The 22,690-nt window shown below is 41.4% G+C and overlaps 1 protein-coding gene and 1 long non-coding RNA gene across 2 annotated transcripts in view; one reads left to right on the top strand and one right to left on the bottom strand.

Moving 5' to 3' along the window:
• LOC138975337 (uncharacterized) overlaps positions 1-22,690 on the bottom strand; it is a 28,049-nt gene extending 5,359 nt beyond the window's left edge. The window contains exons 1-14 of the mRNA XM_070347998.1: positions 22,484-22,690; positions 20,715-20,939; positions 18,132-18,637; positions 17,634-17,745; positions 16,824-16,998; positions 16,257-16,317; positions 13,960-14,095; positions 12,607-12,795; positions 7,810-7,920; positions 7,151-7,224; positions 6,377-6,470; positions 5,089-5,150; positions 3,065-3,191; positions 199-332 (exon numbers count right to left, since the gene is read on the bottom strand). Coding sequence (XP_070204099.1) covers positions 199-332; positions 3,065-3,191; positions 5,089-5,150; positions 6,377-6,470; positions 7,151-7,224; positions 7,810-7,920; positions 12,607-12,795; positions 13,960-14,095; positions 16,257-16,317; positions 16,824-16,998; positions 17,634-17,745; positions 18,132-18,637; positions 20,715-20,913 — 1,980 coding nt within the window. The 5' untranslated portion in view covers positions 20,914-20,939; positions 22,484-22,690. The remainder of the gene's footprint in view (positions 1-198; positions 333-3,064; positions 3,192-5,088; positions 5,151-6,376; positions 6,471-7,150; positions 7,225-7,809; positions 7,921-12,606; positions 12,796-13,959; positions 14,096-16,256; positions 16,318-16,823; positions 16,999-17,633; positions 17,746-18,131; positions 18,638-20,714; positions 20,940-22,483) is intronic.
• Positions 8,158-11,738, top strand: LOC138975336 (uncharacterized). Its single transcript, XR_011458621.1, has 2 exons — positions 8,158-8,836; positions 10,013-11,738. It is a non-coding gene; the product is annotated as an uncharacterized lncRNA (long non-coding RNA).

Genomic DNA, 22,690 nt, shown 5'->3' with positions numbered 1-22,690 from the left:
CTTATGCTCACTCAATTACTCCAACACAACTCTCTCACACACACACACATGCACACACACACACACACACATACACACACACACATGTGCATGCACACACCCACTCACTCCCTCTCTTTCATACAAACACCGACACACAGACAATAGTCTTCGCTCACTCCCTCACTTTCACACACACATTCACACTCAGTACCACACCTCTTCTTCAGTTGCCTCCCGGCCGTAAGCAATGTTTTCCCGTATACTGAAGGCGAACAGCGTGGGCTCCTGGCTGACCATGGCGATTTTCTTCCGGAACCACTGAGGGTCCAACGACTTGATGTCATGGCCACCTGGCGGTCAAGCAAAATGACCTCATGAACTGAGCATAGGATAACACTTCAGTGGAACCCCCTTTTAGACCATCAACATTCTGAGAAAACCAGATTTTGACAAGAGGCGAAGCCTTCAAGGCTCACGTAAGAAATAGACAAACAGTAACACAAACTCAATCACTCCGTCACACATACACACCCACACACACAGTAAGCTTAGGTGACACTGTGCAAGAAAGAGAGACACTAGATCTAGATCTGTCTGTCTGCATGTAGCCTACTTACAGGGACACGACTGCCAAATAGTCTCGGCCCGCTCAAAATAACAATGACCGAGACCACATACACCACGCGAGAGAGAAAGACTACAGGGAGGCATGCCGTCATGATGCATTAATTGACGTCAAACACTTTTGACCATGACGTAATCTTATGCGAGCTTTATCCATAGTCTTGGATAACCACTCACACATAGACTCGGAAATGTTAAAGTTTCTACCACAGACATACACACGCACAAACACACACACACACACACACACACACGCACACACACACGCACAAACGCACAGACAGACAAAGTTACGATCGCATAGGCTACACTTCGTGAGCCAAAAAGGAGGGAATTGATGGAGGAACATTCACAGAGGTTTTGAACAGAACAATTTGAAGAAGCTTTTTCTTCTTCGTTCGTCGGCTGAAACTCCCACGTACACTCGTGTTTTTTGCACGAGTGGAATTTTACGTGTATGACCGTTTTTTACCCCGCCATTTAGGCAGCCATACGCCGTTTTCGGAGGAAGCATGCTGGGTATTTTCGTGTTTCTATAACCCACCGAACTCTGACATGGATTACAGGATTTTTTCGTGCGCACTTGGTCTTGTGCTTGCGTGTACACACGGGGGTGTTCGGACACCGAGGAGAGTCTGCACACAAAGTTGACTCTGAGAAGTAAATCTCTCGCCGAACGTGCGGACGAACTCACGCTGACAGCGGCCAACTGGATACAAATCCAGCGCGCTACCGACTGAGCTACATCCCCGCCCCATTTGAAGAAGCAAGGCAGGGATCCAATGTACCTTCAAACATTTAAGTTTGACTTGTATGTTGCAGAAATATTTTGGAAACAATTCTGATAAATCTGACCTAAAGAAGGCTATTAGCGACATTCACTGTACATGTACTGTAATCAAGACACACATGCAATAATTTACTGGAAATTGCTCAGTGACTAGGATAATTAATAACAAGTCACGTGAGGCGAAAATACAACATTTAGTCAAGCTCAGTCGAACTCACAGAATGAAACTGAACGCATTGCATTTTTTCCGCAAGACCGTACACTCGTAGCATCGTCTGTCCACCGCTCATGGCAAAGGCAGTGAAATTAACAATCCAGAAAAGCGCGATAGCGGTTGCGCTGAGGAGGATAGCACGCTTTTCTATATCTCTATTCTTTTTAACTCTCTGAACGTGTTTTTAATCCAAACATATCATATCAATATGTTTTTGAAATCAGGAACAGACAAGGAATAAGATGAAATTGTTTTTAAATCGATTTCGGATATTTAATTTTAATTATAATTTTATATTTTTAATTTTCAGAGCTTGTTTTTAATCTGAATATAACATATTTATATGTTTTTGGAATCAGAAAATTATGAAGAATACAATAAACGTAATTTTGGATCGTTTTATAAAAAAATAATTTTAATTACAATTTTCTGATTTTTAATGACCAAAATCATTAATTATTTTTAAGCCTCCAAGCTGAAATGCAATACCAAAGTTCGGCCGAAGATTGCTTGGCCAAAATTTCAATCAATTTGATTGAAAAATGAGAGTGTGACAGTGCCGCCTCAACTTTTACAAAATGCCGGATATGATGTCATAAAATACATTTATCGAAAAAATGGAAAAAAAACTTCTGGGGATATCATACCCACAAACTCTCATGAAAAATGTCATAAAGATCGGTCCAGTAGTTTACTCTGAATCGCTCCACACACACACACACACACACACACAACACACAACACACACAACACACACAACACAACACACACACACAACACAACACACACAACACAACACACACACACAACACACACACACAACACACACAACACAACACAACACAACACAACACAACACAACACAACACACACGTCTTGCAAAAGAAAGCTGAAGGATTTTAGGAACCCCAATGTTGGAGCAGGGAACATGCGGTGGAATGATTCACAGTCCAGGGACGAGGAGCACAAAGTGAAACTGGGTGCCACCCAACTGGATGGTACACAACTGCAGCTACACAGGGACATATTGGTTGAAATTGAGATTCAAATGTTGTGATTTCAACCAATCAGACCCTGTGACTTGTTCCCACCTGCTCGGGTAGCACCCACTTTCGCTTTGTGCTCCTCATCCCAGACCTCGCAAGTTACTGTTACTGGTGTGTGTGCTTGAGCCCTGTTGTTTCCCTTATGTGCTTGTGATACCGACAAGACCAGATGGGTATTCATATTTGCTGCTCTCAACACGGTACTCCCACTTGCTCTTCTGCGTTCCATAGAAATAGTGGTACAAACAAGCCTTGAATTCTCCGTAATTCTAATCACAGAATTACATTGTCAAAATTTCCTAACTTGTAGCCCTTGTGGCCCTTATCACATCGCACTTTGCAAAACAAAAAACACACAGAAACCTAACAACAGGACAATGCAGTCACAAAATGTAAAAGTCAGCTCACCAAGGTAGATAATGCCAGAGTCAGGGTCGTAAAAGCGCTCGATGAGGCTGACGATGGTGGACTTGCCTCCCCCTGACGGGCCCACCAGTGCCACCATTTCCCCTGATTCCACTGTGAAGGACACACCCTTGAAAAAAAGAACCATTCCTTTGATTCAATCTGGGCAAGCAAGCAAGTGAGAACAAACGAACAAACACAAAAACAAAATCATCTGGAAGAAAAATCCAAAAACATATTGACTGCCAACGTTCCAAGTTTCAGAATCAACAAGAAGAGCAAACGCTCGATCGAGTCACTTTCGCAGTTCTGAATATTATATGAGGCATCAGATGGACAGGAAGAAATTGCTATTCACAACACAATACAGATGTAAATAATTTGATGTAAAGAATAATCCTATAAAGTTTGAATCAAATCCGATGAATAGTTTCAGAGATATGATATTTCAATTTTTTTCCTTCAAGACATACCTGTGACCTTGAAAAAGGTCAAAGGTCACCAAAGCAGACGTCAAAGTGTAGAGGTCACTGGGAGTCACGTTCACATAAAATTTGAGCCCGGTCACTTTTATAGTTTCCGAGAAAAGCCCAACGTTAAGTTGTGTGTTGCCGAACAGAAAAGGCTAGTTATCTCCCTTGTTTTTCTGATAACGTTCGTAAAAGGCTACAGATGTAAATACTTTGATGTAAAGAATAATCCTACAAAGTTTCAATCACATCCGATGAACTTTGTCAAAGATATAAAATGTCTAATTTTTCCTTTGACGCTGACCTGTGACCTTGAAAAAGGTCAAAGGTCAACGAAACCATCGTTAAAGTGTAGAGGTCATTGGAGGTCACGACTAAACAAAATATGAGCCGGATCGCTTTGATAGTTTCCGAGAAAAGTCCAACGTTAAGGTGGTGTCTACGGACGGCCGGCCGGACAGACTAACACTGACCGATTACATAGAGTCACTTTTTCTCAAGTGACTCAAAAATCAAGAAAGGTAAGTTGTTGGAACGTTCACTGCCACAGTATAACAGCATTTTGGTATTGCTGTGTGCCAGGGCAAAATTTCGCTTTCTTCGGTAGGTTCACTAATCTGTTCACTGCTCGATCATTTATTGAGATATCTCTTAGATCTTTGGCATGTGTTTTGCTTATACCCTTGGCTATTATAGGATGACATGATCATTGGACTTTGTTTGTGATTGTTATAGTAAAAATTGATATAATGACCATTTTCGTCAAAAATTACAGTTTCCGGACTTACACGCACACAGTGACACACATTGCAGCACGTAAAACCACACAAAACACTGCTAAAACTGGTGTCAAACATCAGGTACTCGCATTACAGCCCATAAAAGTATTCTTCTGTGTGGTAATCCATAAATCACTTCTTGTAGAGCTTCCAGAACACTGTATCGCTTGATAACAGGTATACGAGTTGAGGTCCGAATTTCAGCCGCCATTGTGAATGGCGAGAATGCTAACACAGTTTTCAACACGTGGTAGAACGTGGTAGCAACTTTAGTAACTTATCCAAACGGTCTATGGGAAAGAACTGTGTTTAGAACCCCTACAAGTACTTGGACAGTGGTTACCTCCCATTTAGTTTTCAGAAATGTCCTGAAATGTTGGTGACACAAATCCCACGTATGAGATATGGTTATGGGCGTACGACAAACCAAAAATGACCACGTATTACATACGGGGTGGGCAGTGAAGGGGTTAATTTGACAAAACAAAACACGTTCACAAATATATCGACCCAACAATCTTTTAAGTTTACAGACAAACAAAACTTAGCTTGACAAAATGTACGGCCACTTGCTAGGAAGTCGCAAGCGAATGAATGTCACGTTAAGTTTTGTCTACTATTGTTAGTTTGTGCACACAATTGGGTCGATATATTTGTTTTGTTTTGTCAAATTAAACGTTTCAACAACTTTCCTTGCTTGTTATCTGGAAGAAGTAATTTTCCACCAAAATGCTCTGTTACATAATCATGACCAGGTTAAACAATTCCGTCTTGTTACCTTCAAAATCTCAGCTTCTGGTCTGGACGGATATGTGAATCTGACATGTTTAAATTCCACTTCTGAAACAAACAAAAAAGCCACACAGGTAATATTAACACAAGCATGAAGGAGGCCAACAGTTCAAACAATGACAGGGAATCAACAACAGAAAATAGGTTGAAGTTGTTCACCTCTACAGTATAATGATACATAATAATGCATAATAACGTCTACAGTATAATAACGTCTTCAGTATTATAACGTCTACAAAATAATAATGTATAATGAATAATAAATGCAGACAGTATAACGATGTAGATAAAAGGAAGGCTGATCTCTCTCCTTTTCTTTGGCCTAACGATGCCACCTGAAGTCTGCACTTGTAGGTTTGGCTCACCTTAGGCAGGTCATTAACACTTTCTACCCCACCTATGTTGACCAAGTTTTTTTTAGCCGAGACCAGCTGTGCTGCAGCAGGTCACTCTGAATAGTAGTAACTGTGTTGTAACTGTGTATCAACAAGCTGGAATGCAGGCGTTAGATCGACGTTACAAGAAGCGACTGAAGCTAACAGTCTGAGCAGATATATCCGTACCTGGTCAGATAGAGCCATATGAGTGGGTACGGATATATCCGTACCTGGAAGACAACGAGTTAAGCAACACCCAGACATTTTTACCCGCCTTGTGAAGAGGACACTATTTCAAATCACATTCTTCTTCTTCTTCGGCGTTCCAGAATTTTCTGGTTACGTGTGAGCTCGTTTGCCCATTTGGGTTCCCCAAACTATAATCTGAGAGCATAGTCAGCTTCACTCCGCTTTCGTTGAGTAGGCATGCTGGGTATTTTTGTGTTTTCATAACCCACCGAACTCCGACATGGATTACAGGATCTTTTCCGTGCACAGTTGGTCTTGTGCTTGCGTGTACACACGAAGGGGGTTAAGTCACTAGTAGGTCTGCACATAAGTTGACTTGGGAGATCGGAAAAATCTCCACTCTTAACCCACCAGGCGGCAGCGACCGGGATTCGAACTCACGACCTCCCGATTAGGAGGCCGACGACTTACCACCACGCCACTGCGCCCGTCAAAAACAAGAAGAGAAAATACTTGATTGACCCCTATTCGCAAACTAACATAAACCATCTGGAGGTAGGGTGGAGAACACTAGAGGCCAAAGGTCCAGTTGGTTATTGGATTCATTGGGCAAGTTTCCACGTTATCTAGGCTTGATCGCATCCCAGCAATACACTCTTCAGACTATTTCTCACAAACCAATTTTATTTTGTATAGATCTCGACTCACCTCCAGTAAGGATGGGTAGAATTTGCCCATCGTCTGTGATCATACCAGGCCGCCTCTCCAGCAATGTGAAGATTCTGATTGATGCACCTACGGCCTGAAAACACAGCACAACGCTTTGAATTTTTTTTCAGGGAAGCATGCTCGTAAAAAAAACCTCACATTTTTTAAGAGCCACCAATGTCCGTTTCTCTTTCTTGGCTCAAGCGTTAGCTTTCTACTGGCACTTTGCCGACCACAATGCTTGTATAAATGCTGGGATTTTGTCTGCTGGCTGAGCCATACGTGCCACATGATTTCTGTTCACACTTCTACAACGTTGCCTGTGATGAATGGACACTTTTGGGACTAGCAAAAGTGTCCCTGTATTGCAGGTGACCCGTCATGACAGGCATACTTCGGTGAAGATAGTAGACATAAGGAAATCAGAAGGTGTCCTTTTGAGGGAAATGTCTTCTCATCAGAGGGGGCTCACATAGCAGATGACAATGTGCTAGCACACTGCATGCCCACTAGAATGCTTATCTATCAATTGCTGAAATTCTGGCTTAGCTATATGATTTTTGTTCACACTTCCACACAAAAAGGAATGTTAATCTCTAGTAAGTTTGACAGGTAACCTCTTTAATAATCAGGGCTCAGGGCAGCTATTTATCAGTTACTGACTCGTCAACATGAAATATTCCATCCGAACAAAGCAAACAGATACTGTTGGTAGAAAAATCTGTCTCTGTCTCTCTCTCTCTCCACCCTTTTCTTATAAAGATTGAAACAAACCTGCATGAAGTCTCCATACAGAGAGGAAAGAAGAGCAAATGCGATGGCCACTTGCAGGGTGTACAGCAGAAATGCTGAAAAAATACAATGCTCAGATATTAACGATTGCCACAAACAAATCCATGTCTGCTCTTATAATTATATCAATGCCCTTATTTTTTGCAAAGAACAATGCTAAGAGATTAAGGCATCTTTAAAAGTTTACAAACTCTACACTGTACAAATAATTAAATCCCATTACATTAAATCCCAAACATTTTCTTGACATTTTACATTCTTGGTATAATCATTGTCTTCAGGGAATTTCCTGTTCTTGGGGTTAGCATGCAGTGAAAGAGTCGTGTTGCCCAGTTGTTGTTTTATTCCCTGTATTTGTGTCGTAGTGTTTTCCCACCCATGAGACTACCCTTTATTCCCCAATGCATGTGATTGTGTGTGTGTGTGTGTGTGTGTGTGTGTGTGTGTGTAGAGGGGGCTGTGCGGGGGGGGGGGGGGGGGGGGGAGAAGGATCTCCACAAATGTGACAATGGAAAATAAATCCCTCGCAAAACCCAAGGTTCAAACCCACGCCAAAAGTGACAAACTGATTGGATTGAGTTGGGGCTGCCTATAATCGAAGCCCTCTAATTCAAGGGTGCTGGAAAGACCACAGAACTTACATGTTAGAACTCCAGCAGAGAGTGTCTTTTCGTGGACCAACTTTCCACCGTACCACAGAACCAGAGCCACAGCTCCCTGAGAAATGACTCCTATCACGCCATCAAAAGTACCTGAAGAAATAAGACATGCATTACTCCCAATTCCATGATAAAGCTGTCCAAAAAGGTCAACAAAATAAATAAATAAATAAAATGTGATACTTTTTACAAGCTAGCGCACCATCAAAGGTACCTGCAAAAAAACAATGTTAACCAATATTCTTGGTATAGCTGCCCAAACGGGTATAGAAGGTATGGTATTTTGAAGTGCCAGACTAAATATAACAGAAATTTGTTTTCACATTGAAATATTAAGGGCAGACCGGGTAGGCAAAATGAGTTATTTTTGGTCTCATACACCTTTTTGGGGTTGTTGCATTTTTCACACCTTTGAACATCCTGGAATGCATTCAATAATCTGCTTTTGTCATTTTAGACATGTATTCATGTAAATAAAACCATTTTCAAACCGATGTTTTGTTGTTTTTGTCTGTGTTTTATCAAAAAAATCGAAAAAATGGTCAACTTTGGATACTCCGTGCTGGTAAATGTGCGCACATGACATGACCCTTCGCTGTTCAAACTGTGTGGAAATTTCCGTTCTTCAAGATGACGTCATCACCGTTGGGGAATTTCCGTTGACATAGGCACAAAGAGAGAGAATCCGTTCCAACCGAAACCCCGGAATTAATATATGCAAATATATGTAGGTCAAAGGCATTTGGCGCAAGCGCAGTAGACAACTTATCAGTCCCCCGGTGTCAACAAATCCATGACGTTTTCACCGATTCAGCAGCATTTTTCAAAGTTTTGAGCTGCGGAGAACAACCCTAACATTGGAAATGTTCGGCATAGTGTCAAGAAATATCAGAGAAAGATGAACCAGCAGCAGCGAACAGTAGAAGGAAGTAACAACACTCCGAAATGAACCAACATGATCGTATTTAAGCAGACGACATTCTGATTCTAAGATTCTTGACTCGACGAGGTGGGTTTTGCTTCTTTCTCTTTTCGATCTTGTTTGTTTGACAACGTGATTTATTGCACATCGTTATGTTGTTGTTGTTGTAAGAATGTGTTAGGGTTTGCAGGTAAATGATAAACAGTTTGTGTCTGAAGTATTTTGCGGGTTTCTTGATCCAATTTACTGACCATGCCGCCGCCGCACCCCCCCCCCCCCCCCCCCCCCTCGATCATCTCTGTGATATCGTCTTCACAACCCCTATTTTATTGTTCTTCGCTGGCCAGTCCTTGAGAGCTTACTATGGTGTAACATGTCATCAGTATTCTTTGTCTGGGGTCAAACTGAGAAGCAGCATCTGAGCGATGTACGACTGACACAGTTTCTGTTTCTGGTCATTGACCGTAGGAAAATAAGTACCCTACTAGAGAGCGTTCTCTAATTCTAAAGGATTGGTTTACACCAGCATGGCTGACCAACCTATCATTGACAGCAATATTGTTGTCAAATCTTTTCCATTAACTAAGGAATAAAAAAAATAGATCCAATTTACTTCACCAAAGAAAAAAAAAGAGTTAAACTAAAGGACTGGGGATGCAACTCATGAATCAAAAGCATAAAGATCACCTGCAAACAGTGCTAGGTTTAGGAAATCTGAAAATGTATACACACACACAGAACACACACACACACACACACAAAACAGACAACAGACAAGAAACAAGCAAATACATAGCAAGTGTGATGAAAGAAATTAATTTTAAAAGAAAAATATGAAAAGAAAGAAAGAAAGAAAGAAAATAATTCAGCTAGTTTCAGTATTAGTTCCTGTGTGTATGTGATTGTGTGGTTACTCAAATCCCATAGTAAACTTGACATGTACATTTTGTGATAGGGGCCAATTAATGAATGTCTTTTGTGTGTGTGTGTGTGTGTGTGTTTGTCAACCGACATATGTGGGTACGAGCCGCTGAGGTGGTTGTAAGAAAACCCGCCTGTTCAGTGGTTGGGGGCTGATTGGGATTTCTGATTTACCAGCCTAGCCAAAAAGTTGAGGTACACCCCATGTAACATGGTCATTTGCAAAATAAAGTACAAGCACTTGTTGACGTTTATATTGAATCTTAAAATTTGCAGCTTATTACAAACAAAAACCATGGACAGTTGTATCAAATATTAAATCAGTGTTTGTGTATTTATTAGGTTGGAGCAAGGGGAGAGCCAGTCCTCCTGTGGTGGCAGCGAGGAGAAAGATTGACCTGATGGAAAAGTTTGCTAAACCGGAACTACCCTCTTCCACAGCAGAAACATCAGCTTTGCCATCTTCTGACCAACCATAAGAAGATACAGATACTTTGCCATCTTCTGACCCATCACAAGCAGATATGGATACTGGTACTGTGCAACGTCACTCCGCTGACATGTGTTGGGCTTTTGTCAACATTGATCAGCTCAATCTATTGCTGAAAGGTTTATATCCTGTACTGAATGCTTGTCTGATAGCAGTCTGATTATGAAAGAAGGTGATGCATCATCCCAAGGATTTGCACAGGCCCTGCATCTGGAGTGCATATGAGTGTCCATTCAAGTCTGCAGTTGTTTACTCTTCTCCCGGTGTTTGCAACGCTTCGGGTGGTAAAGTTGCATTTTAAATAATCCGCGTATGACCATGTTGGTACATGGAAAGGGACATTCAGCTTTACAGAAATTTGCTGTAGTGTTAGGATTGAGCACAGAAATACTGTAATTAAAATGTTGCAACTTTTGAATGGCTTGATAGCTTTGTTCCATTTGTGTATATATAATTATGTAATGTTGTTGATGATTTGTGAAGCATCATTTCTATGCAATGGAATAAGAAATCAGTGCATCCGTTGGGTTTTTATGAGTCTGACAGTTTGGTTCTGATCAATATTTTCATATCAGCACAAACACAGATAATTGACTTTTTTAATGTTTTCATATGATTTTTTTTTTAAATCAAAAAAATCTGATAATTTGATTATCAAATCATTTCCCCTTCATAGTTAAAGTGTTATTCTGGTTAAAAAAAAAACCACCCCATTAATTCAAGCTCTACTGTGGTACTAGTTTACCGGGGTACTAGTGAGACTCTTTTACATGCTGTTTTCTCTACATGTAATTTGAGACAAAATGTGGTAATTAAAATGTTGTAACTATTGAATGGCAAGATGGATTTGTTCCAATTTTGTATATGTTGTTTATGATTTGTGAAGCACCATTTCTGTGCATGGAATAAGAATACAGTGGATTCCTTGTGTTTTTATGAGTCCGACAGTTTCGTTTTGATTCATATCTGCACTAACATAGATGAGTTTTCAAATGATTTTTTAAAAAAAGTCTGGATAATTTGATTGTCAACTCATTTCCCCATCATAGTAAAGTGGTTATTCTTATAAAAACATATCAATTCAGGCTGCACTGTGCTACTAGTTTGAGGTACTGGTTGGAATCTTTCAAATGCTGTTTTCTCTGAATGTAATTTTCAGACAAACATCTGTAATTAAAATGTTGCAACTTTTGAATGGCTTGATGGATTTGTTTCATTTTTGTTTATGTTGTTTATGATTTGTAAAGCGTCAGTTTTGTGTATGGAATAAGAGTTAAGTGCATTGGTTGGGTTTTTATGAGTCTGACAGTTTGGTTCTGATTCATGTTTTCATATCGGTACAAGCAAAGATGGCTGTTTTCATATGATGTATATAAAAAAAATCCTGATAATTTGATTGTCAAATCCTTTTCCCTACATAGTAAAGTGGTCATTCTGATAAAAACATATGAATTCAGGGTGCACTGTGCTACTGGTTTTTTTATGTACTGGTTCAAATCTTTAAAATGCTGTTTTCTCTGAATGTAATTTTCAGACAAAACGCTACAATTAAAATGTTGCAACTTTTGAAAGGCTTGATGGATTTGTTCAGTTTTTGTATATGTTGTTTATGAGTTGTACAGCATCAGTTCTGTGTATGGAATAAGAGTTCAGTGCATTGGTTGGGTTTTTATGAGTCTGACAGTTAGGATTTCATGTATTTTTCTTATCAGAACTGAACCGGTAACTGAAAATGCTAAATTAAAATAATATATTGCTTAGAAATGCTTTTCGATACACAGAATTATTAAACACACACATATTGCTGCAAAGAAGAAAAATTGGATCAAAACATGCACTGGTTCACAAACTGCAACATTTTAAAATAAGCACATTTTATAACGTTTTTCTCACATTTTGGTGAATAAAACCCCCAAAAATTGCTTTTCACTCAAAATTTAAAATGGTTTCCCTTAATTAGGTTATTCTGCTTGCAAAAATCAAACAAGCAGCAAGCTGTTTCCAAAATAAAAAAAAAAAGTGCTTGCCTACCCTGTCCCCCCTTAAGGGAATGAACATGTGCCTATCTGTCCACATCCATGTAACATTTCTAAAACCTTGGATTGGTGTACGAGATAAAGCTGAATATTTAGGGCATTACAGGCTGCTTCTTTCATTTCAAACTCTGTGTGTGTGTGTGTGTGTGTGTGTGTGTGTGTGTGTGTGTGTGTGTGTGTGTGTGTGTGTGTGTGTGTGTGTGTGAGTGTGTGAGTGTAAGTGCGTGTGTGCGTGTTTTCATGCGTGCAAGCGTGCGTGCGTGTGTTGCATATGTGTGTGTGTGTGTGTGTGTGTGTGAATGCGTGCGTGAATGTGTGCGTGAATGCGTGTGTGCATGTGTGTGTGTATGTGTGTCCAAGGCTGGGTGGCTGCTTCCATTCCTTCATGTGTATGTCCAATGCATGCTCACCCTGAGCGAGGGCCAGCTTCTTGCCAACCTGGTAACTTCTGTCCACTTCATTCCCGTACAGTTCTTTCACTTTGGGCTCCCCGGAAAACATGCGCACGGTCCGTATACTGGACAAGGCCTCTTCTGCTTGTGTGCCTGCGTCTGCCAGTCTGTCCTGGAATTCTTTCCTCTGCTTTTGCACAAACTTTCCTGGAAAAACACCAAGACAAAACTATGTTGAAAGGGATATTGACAATAGTCTGAAAGGATGCCAATTGCTTCGTAACAGACACATTTGTTTGCAATGATTCAGATTTCAACTGATATCATAATCTCAGGAATCTCAGATACAAAGGGAAGTGCTATAAATATAGGCCTGCTGGCACTTCAAAGAATAGACTGTCATCCATATGATATATAGGACATGAATTATTCCACAGACTAGTTTTAAAACCAGAAAAAAACATGGTTCAAAATCGACCCTCATCCGAAGTGGTTTTCTCTATTCAAGGAGTCCCTTCTTTGCAGCACTTATGAAAAAATATTTTTTACTTGACCCAAAATAAGACCATTGGTCCTAAGAGAACGTACAAATCAACTAGCCAGCCAAGAATATTGGCATAAAACGGCAAGTTTGTGTTTTTTCTTTTCTTGCTCATCTGCCAATTTCTCCATGTGCCTATCTGTCCACATATCTCTCTGAAGCCTGCTATCAATTGGGCAAATTCGACATCACAAAGTCTACTTCACACAGTCTACTTCACACAGTCTACTTCACACAGTCTACTTCACAAAGTCTACTTCACACAGTCTACTTCACAAAGTCTACTTCACAAAGTCTACTTCACACAGTCTACTTCACACAGTCTACTTCACAAAGTCTGCTTCACAAAGTCTACTTCACACAGTCTACTTCACACAGTCTACTTCACAAAGTCTACTTCACACAGTCTACTTCACAAAGTCTACTTCACAAAGTCTACTTCACACAGTCTACTTCACAAAGTCTACTTCACACAGTCTACTTCACACAGTCTACTTCACACAGTCTACTTCACACAGTCTACTTCACACAGTCTACTTCACACAGTCTACTTCACAAAGCTCACTGCACAAAGTCTACTTCACAAAGTCTACTTCACAAAGTCTACTTCACACAGTCTACATCACACAGTCTACTTCACAAAGTCTACTTCACAAAGTCTACTTCACAAAGTCTACTTCACAAAGCTCACTGCACAAAGCTTTGGCATTGAATTTTCAGTCAAAAGACTTTGCAATGTCTTCGCAAATTCAACATTCGGCTAAATTAAGGCTAGCCTTAACAAAGCTCACAACAGTCTCAGAATCCATTGAAAATGAGCAGTTCCTTACCATAGCGGACGGCACTGAAGGACACGATGGGAACGACAGCCAGGAGGATCCCAGTCAAAGAGGGGTTGAGGATGAACATGAACACCATGGAGCCGATGATCTGCAGTATGTAGCGCGACAGCATGGAGATATTCACCTGCAAAACAAACACAACAGGTCAAATGAGATTTAACAAGAAGAGCAAACGCTCGATCGAGTCACTTTCGCAGTTCTGAATATTATATGAGGCATCAGATGGACAGGAAGAAATTGCTATTCACAACACAATGAGTCACGTTCACATAAAATTTGAGCCCGGTCACTTTTATAGTTTCCGAGAAAAGCCCAACGTTAAGTTGTGTGTTGCCGAACAGAAAAGGCTAGTTATCTCCCTTGTTTTTCTGATAACGTTCGTAAAAGGCTACAGATGTAAATACTTTGATGTAAAGAATAATCCTACAAAGTTTCAATCACATCCGATGAACTTTGTCAAAGATATAAAATGTCTAATTTTTCCTTTGACGCTGACCTGTGACCTTGAAAAAGGTCAAAGGTCAACGAAACCATCGTTAAAGTGTAGAGGTCATTGGAGGTCACGACTAAACAAAATATGAGCCCGATCGCTTTGATAGTTTCCGAGAAAAGTCCAACGTTAAGGTGGTGTTTACGGACGGCCGGCCGGACAGACTAACACTGACCGATTACATAGTCACTTTTTCTCAAGTGACTCAAAAAGTACAATGGTTTGTTTCTGTGATGACAGGACAATCTTGGAACCAAGCAACCAAAAGTGTCCCTGTCGAAGCAGGAATATTTTTGTAAAGATTGGACAATAGAAGGTGTCCTTTCATGGGAGGGATGTATGGCAAGGATGTCACACCACAGATACCACCATAGCTCTACTTTGCGCACTCCAAGGATGTCACACCACAGATACCACCATAGCTCTACTTTGCGCACTCCAAAACTCTGAATAACGCAGGTCTTTAAAACCTCGTGAAAAACAGTGTGCCCTACCGTCTCAGATCTGACCAAACTTTAACATGGGATAAGAACTTCCCTCCACTTGGTCACATACCAAAAACCAACACCCTGACTGTGGTGAGTTGGAATTTTTTTATGAATAAATTCATGAAAAAGGCATGAAAAAGGGGAGGGGAATCAGGTCTTCATGTGAGGGAGTCTTATAACGGAGGATCCTAAAACACGAGATTTCACTGTATGCGCCAGCAAACACATACCTTCTTCTTCTTCTGCGTGCGTGGGCTGAAACTCCCACGTACACTCGTGTTTTTGCACGAGTGGAATTTTACGTGTACATGTATGACCGTTTTTACCCCGCCATTTAGGCAGCCATACGCCGCTTTCGGAGGAAGCATGCTGGGTATTTTCGTGATCCCATGATCGGTGAGTCATTGGCGCTGCCACGTGTATTATCTACTAAAGTGTGGCGTTCGTGAAGATGTGTATGTGCCTGTGTGTGTTGTACTAGTATAACGTATGCGTACATGGAATGACATTGCGGGTTACCTGAACATTGACAATGACGAAAGAAAGATTGTGTGTGTGTGTGTGTGTGTGTGCGCGCGCGCGCGTGCGTGTGTGTGTGTGTGTGTGTGCGTGCGTGTGTGGGTGTGTGTGACTATGTTTGAATTTATTCGGATTTAGTTCTCTTTCCTTGTTTGTATTGTGATTATGTAAGTGTAAAGCGCTCTGGGCTTGTCACCACGAGGTTTACGCGCTATATAAGTAATCGTTATTATTATTATTATTTCTATAACCCACCGAACTCTGACCTGGATTACAGGATCTTTTCCGTGCGCACTTGGTCTTGTGCTTGCGTGTACACACGAAGGGGGATAAGCCACTATAGCAGGTCTGCACATAAGTTGACCTGGGAGATTGGAAAAATCTCCACACTTAACCCACCAGGCGGCCGCGGCCGGGATTCGAACCCTCGACCTTTCGATTAAGAGGCCGACGTCTTACCACCCCGCCCGTCAAACACATACCAAAACTCAACAGCCTGGATGCTTGCTGTGCAGAGTGAGAATGTTTTGCTGAATTAATATTATTTACATTGACATAGTGTCAGTTACCATTTTTTTTTTTTTAAATTTACAGAATGAATAAAGCAATGCATTCCCACTCTGCACGGTAATTAGGAGCCAGCCTGTTGACTTATGGTATGTGTCCAAATACAAGGATGATTTCATTCCAGGCAAAAGCCTGGATAGATCCACTGTAGTGTACTGGAACCTTCACAGAGGAAGGAGGGTACATGTATCTTCAAGCTCTACTTTTCGGCCAGTACTCACCGTGACAGCATTCTGAAGAACCTGAGTGTCTGACGCCAGACGATTACACAGCTCGCCCGTTCTGTGACGTACACACAAATATGCTGATTTTAAGGAGTCATTGTCTAAACTTTCAAAGATACACTTGTAACGCTAAGGGCACGTTTCTCAGGCCATGAGAAGGGATCACTTTCACACACATCGTTTCATTTCATGCCTGCCTAAAAGTTAAGTTCACCCGTACTCAATCCCATGTGGGAGCGCATACACACAGGAGCATACACGCACACACAAATGCACACACACAACCACCCAATTTCACAAATAAGTGCACAGATCTGTGCATACATTACATGCACACAGACACACACACATACACAAAAGTTGCAGTCGGATCCCTCATTATATGGCACAGGAGGCATTCAGATCATTAGCAGTTGATTTGTTTTGAAATTCCACATCCTTAAAACTAAAGTTCTTCTCAAATCTAGCGTTAAAACCCCAGGCACTCGTCACGAGGGGGGCGTGGTCTATGTCTTGGCTGTCACTTGTGATGGACGGGGGGGTCTTCAAACAGGACAAACAAACCTGTTGGTGTCAAAGAAAGCGATGTCTTGGCGGATGACGCTAGCAAACAGGTTCTTGCGCAGCCGTGCCACCATTCGCTGCCCAGCCAAGACGAAGAGCCAGGCCCGCGCCATGGACGCAATGGAGCCAACAATGTAGATACCCACCAGGATGAGAACCGTTCGGTTCAGTTCGGCTGTCACACAAAGTGTGGAAAATTGTTTCATTTTTTTTTTTTTTGAAAGAAATTGTCCTTCCTGCAAGCTTAACTCAAAGGTATCCAAGAAAATCTTTCTACGGGGCTTTTAACATGAGCAAGATGAGAAGTGTTTGGTTCAGGCCATCTTTCACACATCGTTTGGAAGTTTTTTATTTTTATTTTTTTTTTAGAACTCTCCTTCCTGCATCCTAACCTCAAAGGTTTCCAATAATATCTTTCCATAGGGCTATTAACTTCATTCCATTTCATTACAGTGGAACCTTCATTTTAACACGTCAAAACAACTGAGAAAATTGGTTCTTAAAAAGAACGGGGTCTTAAACATAAAATCTTAAAAGAGGGGGTTGTCCACCATGCAATAGGGTTTCCACTGTACTTTAATATCCCTTTGCTAAACAATTTGAGTCACTTCCACCGAGTGAAAATTCAGGTAGCATCAATCCTGCACACAAAGCTGCCATGCTGCAGAATTTTGATACCTGTGTTAGTGTAACAGCACTGCTTGTATCCCACACAAACGCATGGACAGATGTATAGCAATTTACAAGGTGGCTGACACAGGAAGGAAGGTTCTTTAACTGCTCAGGACAAACGCTTCTCTATCAACTTACTCATGCTGTCCAAGGCTGCGTCCACCACTTTGCCAAAGAAGAGGGGCGCCACTACCTGTGACCCACTTGACAGCAGCATTGCAAACAGGCCGCCAGTTACTAGTGGGGCTTCCTGCAAAGATGTATGGACAAAAACTTGGCTTGAACTTATTTTGAAGTACATGTATAGGGACTCCCCCTTTAATACATATGTAGCGGTTTAGAGAGTGTTTCTTGGGTTTGAAAATGTCATGTTTGGCATGTACCAAGCTAAAGGCAAAAGGGAAGATAATATTACAGTGATCCAGAAAGTAAGTGTAACACTTTGCTGTTTGCACTCTCCACCCCTTAGGAAACACCCACACACGCACACACACAAGGAAGAACGTAAGGCAATTCCGTTAAACATTTGAACTGAAATACACATACACTCCCATCCACTCCCAACTACACAGACTAACATCTAAACCGGTCACAGGGCATTTTCAAAATACATGGACAATGCAACATGCATCTTACGTCTTTTGCTAGCGAGAACACTTTGAGAATTCCAGGCGACTTCTTCATCACTCGCCCATCTTTGTCCAGTTCCTGCCCCATGTCGTTGAAGGGGTGCTGGATGCGGATCAGCTGTAACTTGCGCATCGCCCGGTTGCTCCACAAGCACAGCGCAAACTCAATAAATGTAAACGTCACAAACGATATACACGCCGCGTTGTAAGTGGCGCTCATGACCTCGTAGTCTGCGACGTTGAGGAGACAGTTCAACACCAGGCCTACCTTGACGACACTGGCCACGAGGCATGAGAAGGTGATCAGCTTCATGCCCACGTGAAGCCAGAAGACTTGGTTCTCCAGCGCTATTTCGAAGGGGTTGTCCACCATTTTGTGGGCGCTCTCCTCAAGGGCGGAGGAGACGACAACCAGCAGGACAGTTTTCAGAATGGCCAACATGGCAAGGTCGAAGACCGAGTGCATGAACTTGAACTCTACGATGTTCTTTTCGAAGTACTCTGAGTCCCCACCTAAACACAGGACACACAGGAAAATTACAAGGGTAACAAATACACTCTTAGTCACTTTTAAAACCAAACATAGTTAATCAATCAATCAATGAGGCTTATATCGCGCATATTCCGTGGGTACAGTTCTAGGCGCTCTGCAGTGATGCCGTGTGAGATGAAATTTTATACGGCCAGTAGATTGCAGCCATGTCGGCGCATATTTACCTTTCACGGCCTTATTCCAAGTCACACGGGTATGGTAGACAATTATTAACTGTGCCTAAGCAATTTTGCCAGGAAAGACCCTTTTGTCAATCGTGGGATCTTTAACGTGCACACCCAATGTAGTATACACGGGGGGTGGTTCGGACACCGAAGAGAGTCTGCACACAAAGTTGACACTGTGAAATAAATTTCCGCCGAACCTGGGATCGAACTCGCGCTGACAGCGGCCAACTGAATACAAATCCAGCGCGCTACCAACTGAGCTATATCCCCGCCCATATAGTTGAATGAAATGGAACAAGAGACTGCAGGTGAGAAGAACGAGAATATTTGGGTTTGAATAATATTTATTATGAATTTACAATATCATCCGCCACTTTATTCTTTTGTCTATAAGAGTAAATTTTTAAGTTTATCTTGTTGTGCTACTTTATTAAATCATAAATTCCTTGGCTTTGTAAACATGTCTTTAAATAAAAAATACTGTTGAAACCAGAAGAACTAGAACAAGATAACAATTAAAATGTACTCACCAGAAAAAACCAGCAACATGAACAATCAACACAAGAATAACATGGGCTGTGTATTAAAATCTTTTATTTTATTTTATTTGCTCATGAAGACCTTATGTCAAAACTGGTCTGTGTTCATGTTTGATTGTTCATGTTGTTTTTCATGGTGAGTATATTTTCTTTGTTGATGTTATCTTGTTCAAACATAGCTGAATCAGACACATCAGCAAAAACAACCTTGCCAATTTGTTGAAAGCGAGAATAAAACTTAACAAGAAGAGCAAACGCTCGATCGAGTCACTTTCGCAGTTCTGAATATTATATGAGGCATCAGATGGACAGGAAGAAATTGCTATTCACAACACAATGAGTCACGTTCACATAAAATTTGAGCCCGGTCACTTTTATAGTTTCCGAGAAAAGCCCAACGTTAAGTTGTGTGTTGCCGAACAGAAAAGGCTAGTTATCTCCCTTGTTTTTCTGATAACGTTCGTAAAAGGCTACAGATGTAAATACTTTGATGTAAAGAATAATCCTACAAAGTTTCAATCACATCCGATGAACTTTGTCAAAGATATAAAATGTCTAATTTTTCCTTTGACGCTGACCTGTGACCTTGAAAAAGGTCAAAGGTCAACGAAACCATCGTTAAAGTGTAGAGGTCATTGGAGGTCACGACTAAACAAAATATGAACCCGATCGCTTTGATAGTTTCCGAGAAAAGTCCAACGTTAAGGTGGTGTCTACGGACGGCCGGCCGGACAGACTAACACTGACCGATTACATAGAGTCACTTTTTCTCAAGTGACTCAAAAATGTTTGACACTGACACATACACATGTTCACTTACATTACAAACACACACGCACGTGTACACACACACTGGCATTAAGTATAAAGAACAAATGGTAAAGACAGAGAATAAACTGTCAACCCAGATGGTTCATGTCACACATTCTGTTCATCTGCTCTTGCAAGGACCTCTACTCGACAAATGTATTTGACATAATTAATGTACATCATCTACATGTAATGAAGTATTCTGCTGCTGTGTGCAACCATTGATTGAAACCCAACATGGATAAGATTGCACACACACCACAGAACAACACAAGAGTGAATGAACCAGCACTACTGACCACACAACACAAGAGTGAATGAACCAGCACTACTGACCACACAACACAAGAGTGAATGAACCAGCACTACTGACCACACAACACAAGAGTGAATGAACCAGCACTACTGACCACACAACACAAGAGTGAATGAACCAGCACTACTGACCACACAACACAAGAGTGAATGAACCAGCACTACTGACCACACAACACAAGAGTGAATGAACCAGCACTACTGACCACACAACCAGAGTATCACAGTGAGCAATCCGTCGATGATGACGATGGAGCGAACTGCGTTAGTGTAGCGGAACAACGGCAGAGTGTAGGTGTGGTAGCTGACGGTGTAGACGGGACCATCAGGCACCTCTTCCTTCTTCTTGTCGCCGCTTGTATTCCGCCGTCTGGCCGCATCGCCTCCGCCCATTCCTGGTGGCATCTTGGCGTCCTGCTGAGTCACTCAGTCTGAGATAAAAAAAATAATATGACAACCCGGGAAAGTGAGATGACAAAAGATGGCGTTTTTTTGGTCCACATCACACATGACACAACCACTGAACCAGCCTATTTTTTTCTCATTCTAGTGACTAACTGACTGTTTTCTTGGTAATAGTCTTTAACACTTGTTTAAAATTGCTTGTCGAAGGGAAGAGCTACTAGCATATTTTTCTCATTCTAGTGACTCTGTTTTCTTGGTAATAGTATTAGTAATACTAATAGTCTTAACACTTGTTTAAAATTGCTTGTCGAAGGGAAGAGCAACTAGCATATTTTTCTCATTCTAGTGCCTCTGTTTTCTTGGTAACAGTCTTAACACTTGTTTAAAATTGCTTGTCGAATGGAAGAGCACAACAAGTGTTACTTTGATGTATATTTTCTGAAAGTGAAAAGAAAAAATTCATAGTTTTTGAGAATTTTTTCTTCTTCTTGTCTTTTTTTAAATCACCTTGTTTTCTTGCAAGTTTTCTTGCAAAAGAAGATAGGAAAAATACATCAATTATCACCAACTCTGGCATGAAGCTTTGTGAACACCAAGCAGAGTAACAAGTAGGTATGTCGCATAAGGAAGGATTGTGCACCAGGAATAACTACAAGGTAGAACTTACTAGATGGAACTGACTGTGATCCTAAGAATAGACAGCTGCATGAGAGAAAGAGAGGGGGGATTGGGAGCAGAAGAAGAACCTGAGAGAGAGAGGGAGAGAAGCAGAAACATGAGATAGGGAGGGAGGGAGGGAGGGGGAGGGAGGGAGAGAGAGAGAGAGAGAGCGGGAGAGAAGCAGAAACATGAGATAGGGAGGGAGGGAGAGAGAGAGAGGGAGAGAGAGAGGGAGAGAGAGGGAGAGAGAGAGAGAGAGAGAGAGAGAGGGAGAGAGAAGCAGAAACATGAGATAAGGAGGGAGAGAGAGAGAGGCAGAAACATGATAGGGAAGGTTGAAACAGAGGCAAAGACAGAGATCGCCGAAGGCCAGAGAAAAAATTACTTTTAACCTGATGCAACACCTGATGCTTGTTACCCAGTACATGTACGATCCTAATCCCTATACCGTATAGGCCTAGGTGATGGTCTACTTTCTGATTCGGTGCAGATGTACCCATATAAGCACTCGTCCGTGAAAAACGGGAACGATACAGCTCTTTCTTCTCTTACTATTTGCCTATTTTTAAAATGTTGCGTCAGTGACTTCACGGGAATTAATTTGACAGTGCATAAAGTACTAGTACTATTAGTATTACTACTAGTACTATTAGTCTGTATAACATTCAGAGCGTTACACATAAACGTTTTACAAATGGCAATGCATGTCTCTCTCTCTCTCTCTCTCTCTCTCTCTCTCTCTCTCTCTCTCTCTCTCTCTCTCTCTCTCTCTCTCGGGCTGGTGGAAAAAAAGCTCGTTGTATTGCTCATGAAGTTATGCCATAGCCCTCGAAAAATAAAATTTGATTTGATTTGATCTCTCTCTTACTCTCTCTCTGAACACAGTCACTCATAAACAATGACCCCTCACCTGATTTGATGAGTGGAAAAATCGATCTGCTCCCTTACTTACACAAAATTCTTTCCAGAAAACTGACCCCGTGTCTTGCTTTCTGTTAATAATGTTCAACAGCGGGTCGGTGACCAACAACGACCTACATAGATCTCACAGAATGGTCGCTCCACTGAACAGTGGACAGCCCCAAAAATACCGGTGTTACGAAAAGAGAACAGCGGT

The sequence above is a fragment of the Littorina saxatilis genome, linkage group LG9, assembly GCF_037325665.1.
Source record: "Littorina saxatilis isolate snail1 linkage group LG9, US_GU_Lsax_2.0, whole genome shotgun sequence".
Taxonomy (NCBI): domain Eukaryota; kingdom Metazoa; phylum Mollusca; class Gastropoda; order Littorinimorpha; family Littorinidae; genus Littorina; species Littorina saxatilis.
This window is presented reverse-complemented; position numbering and strand designations above follow the sequence as displayed.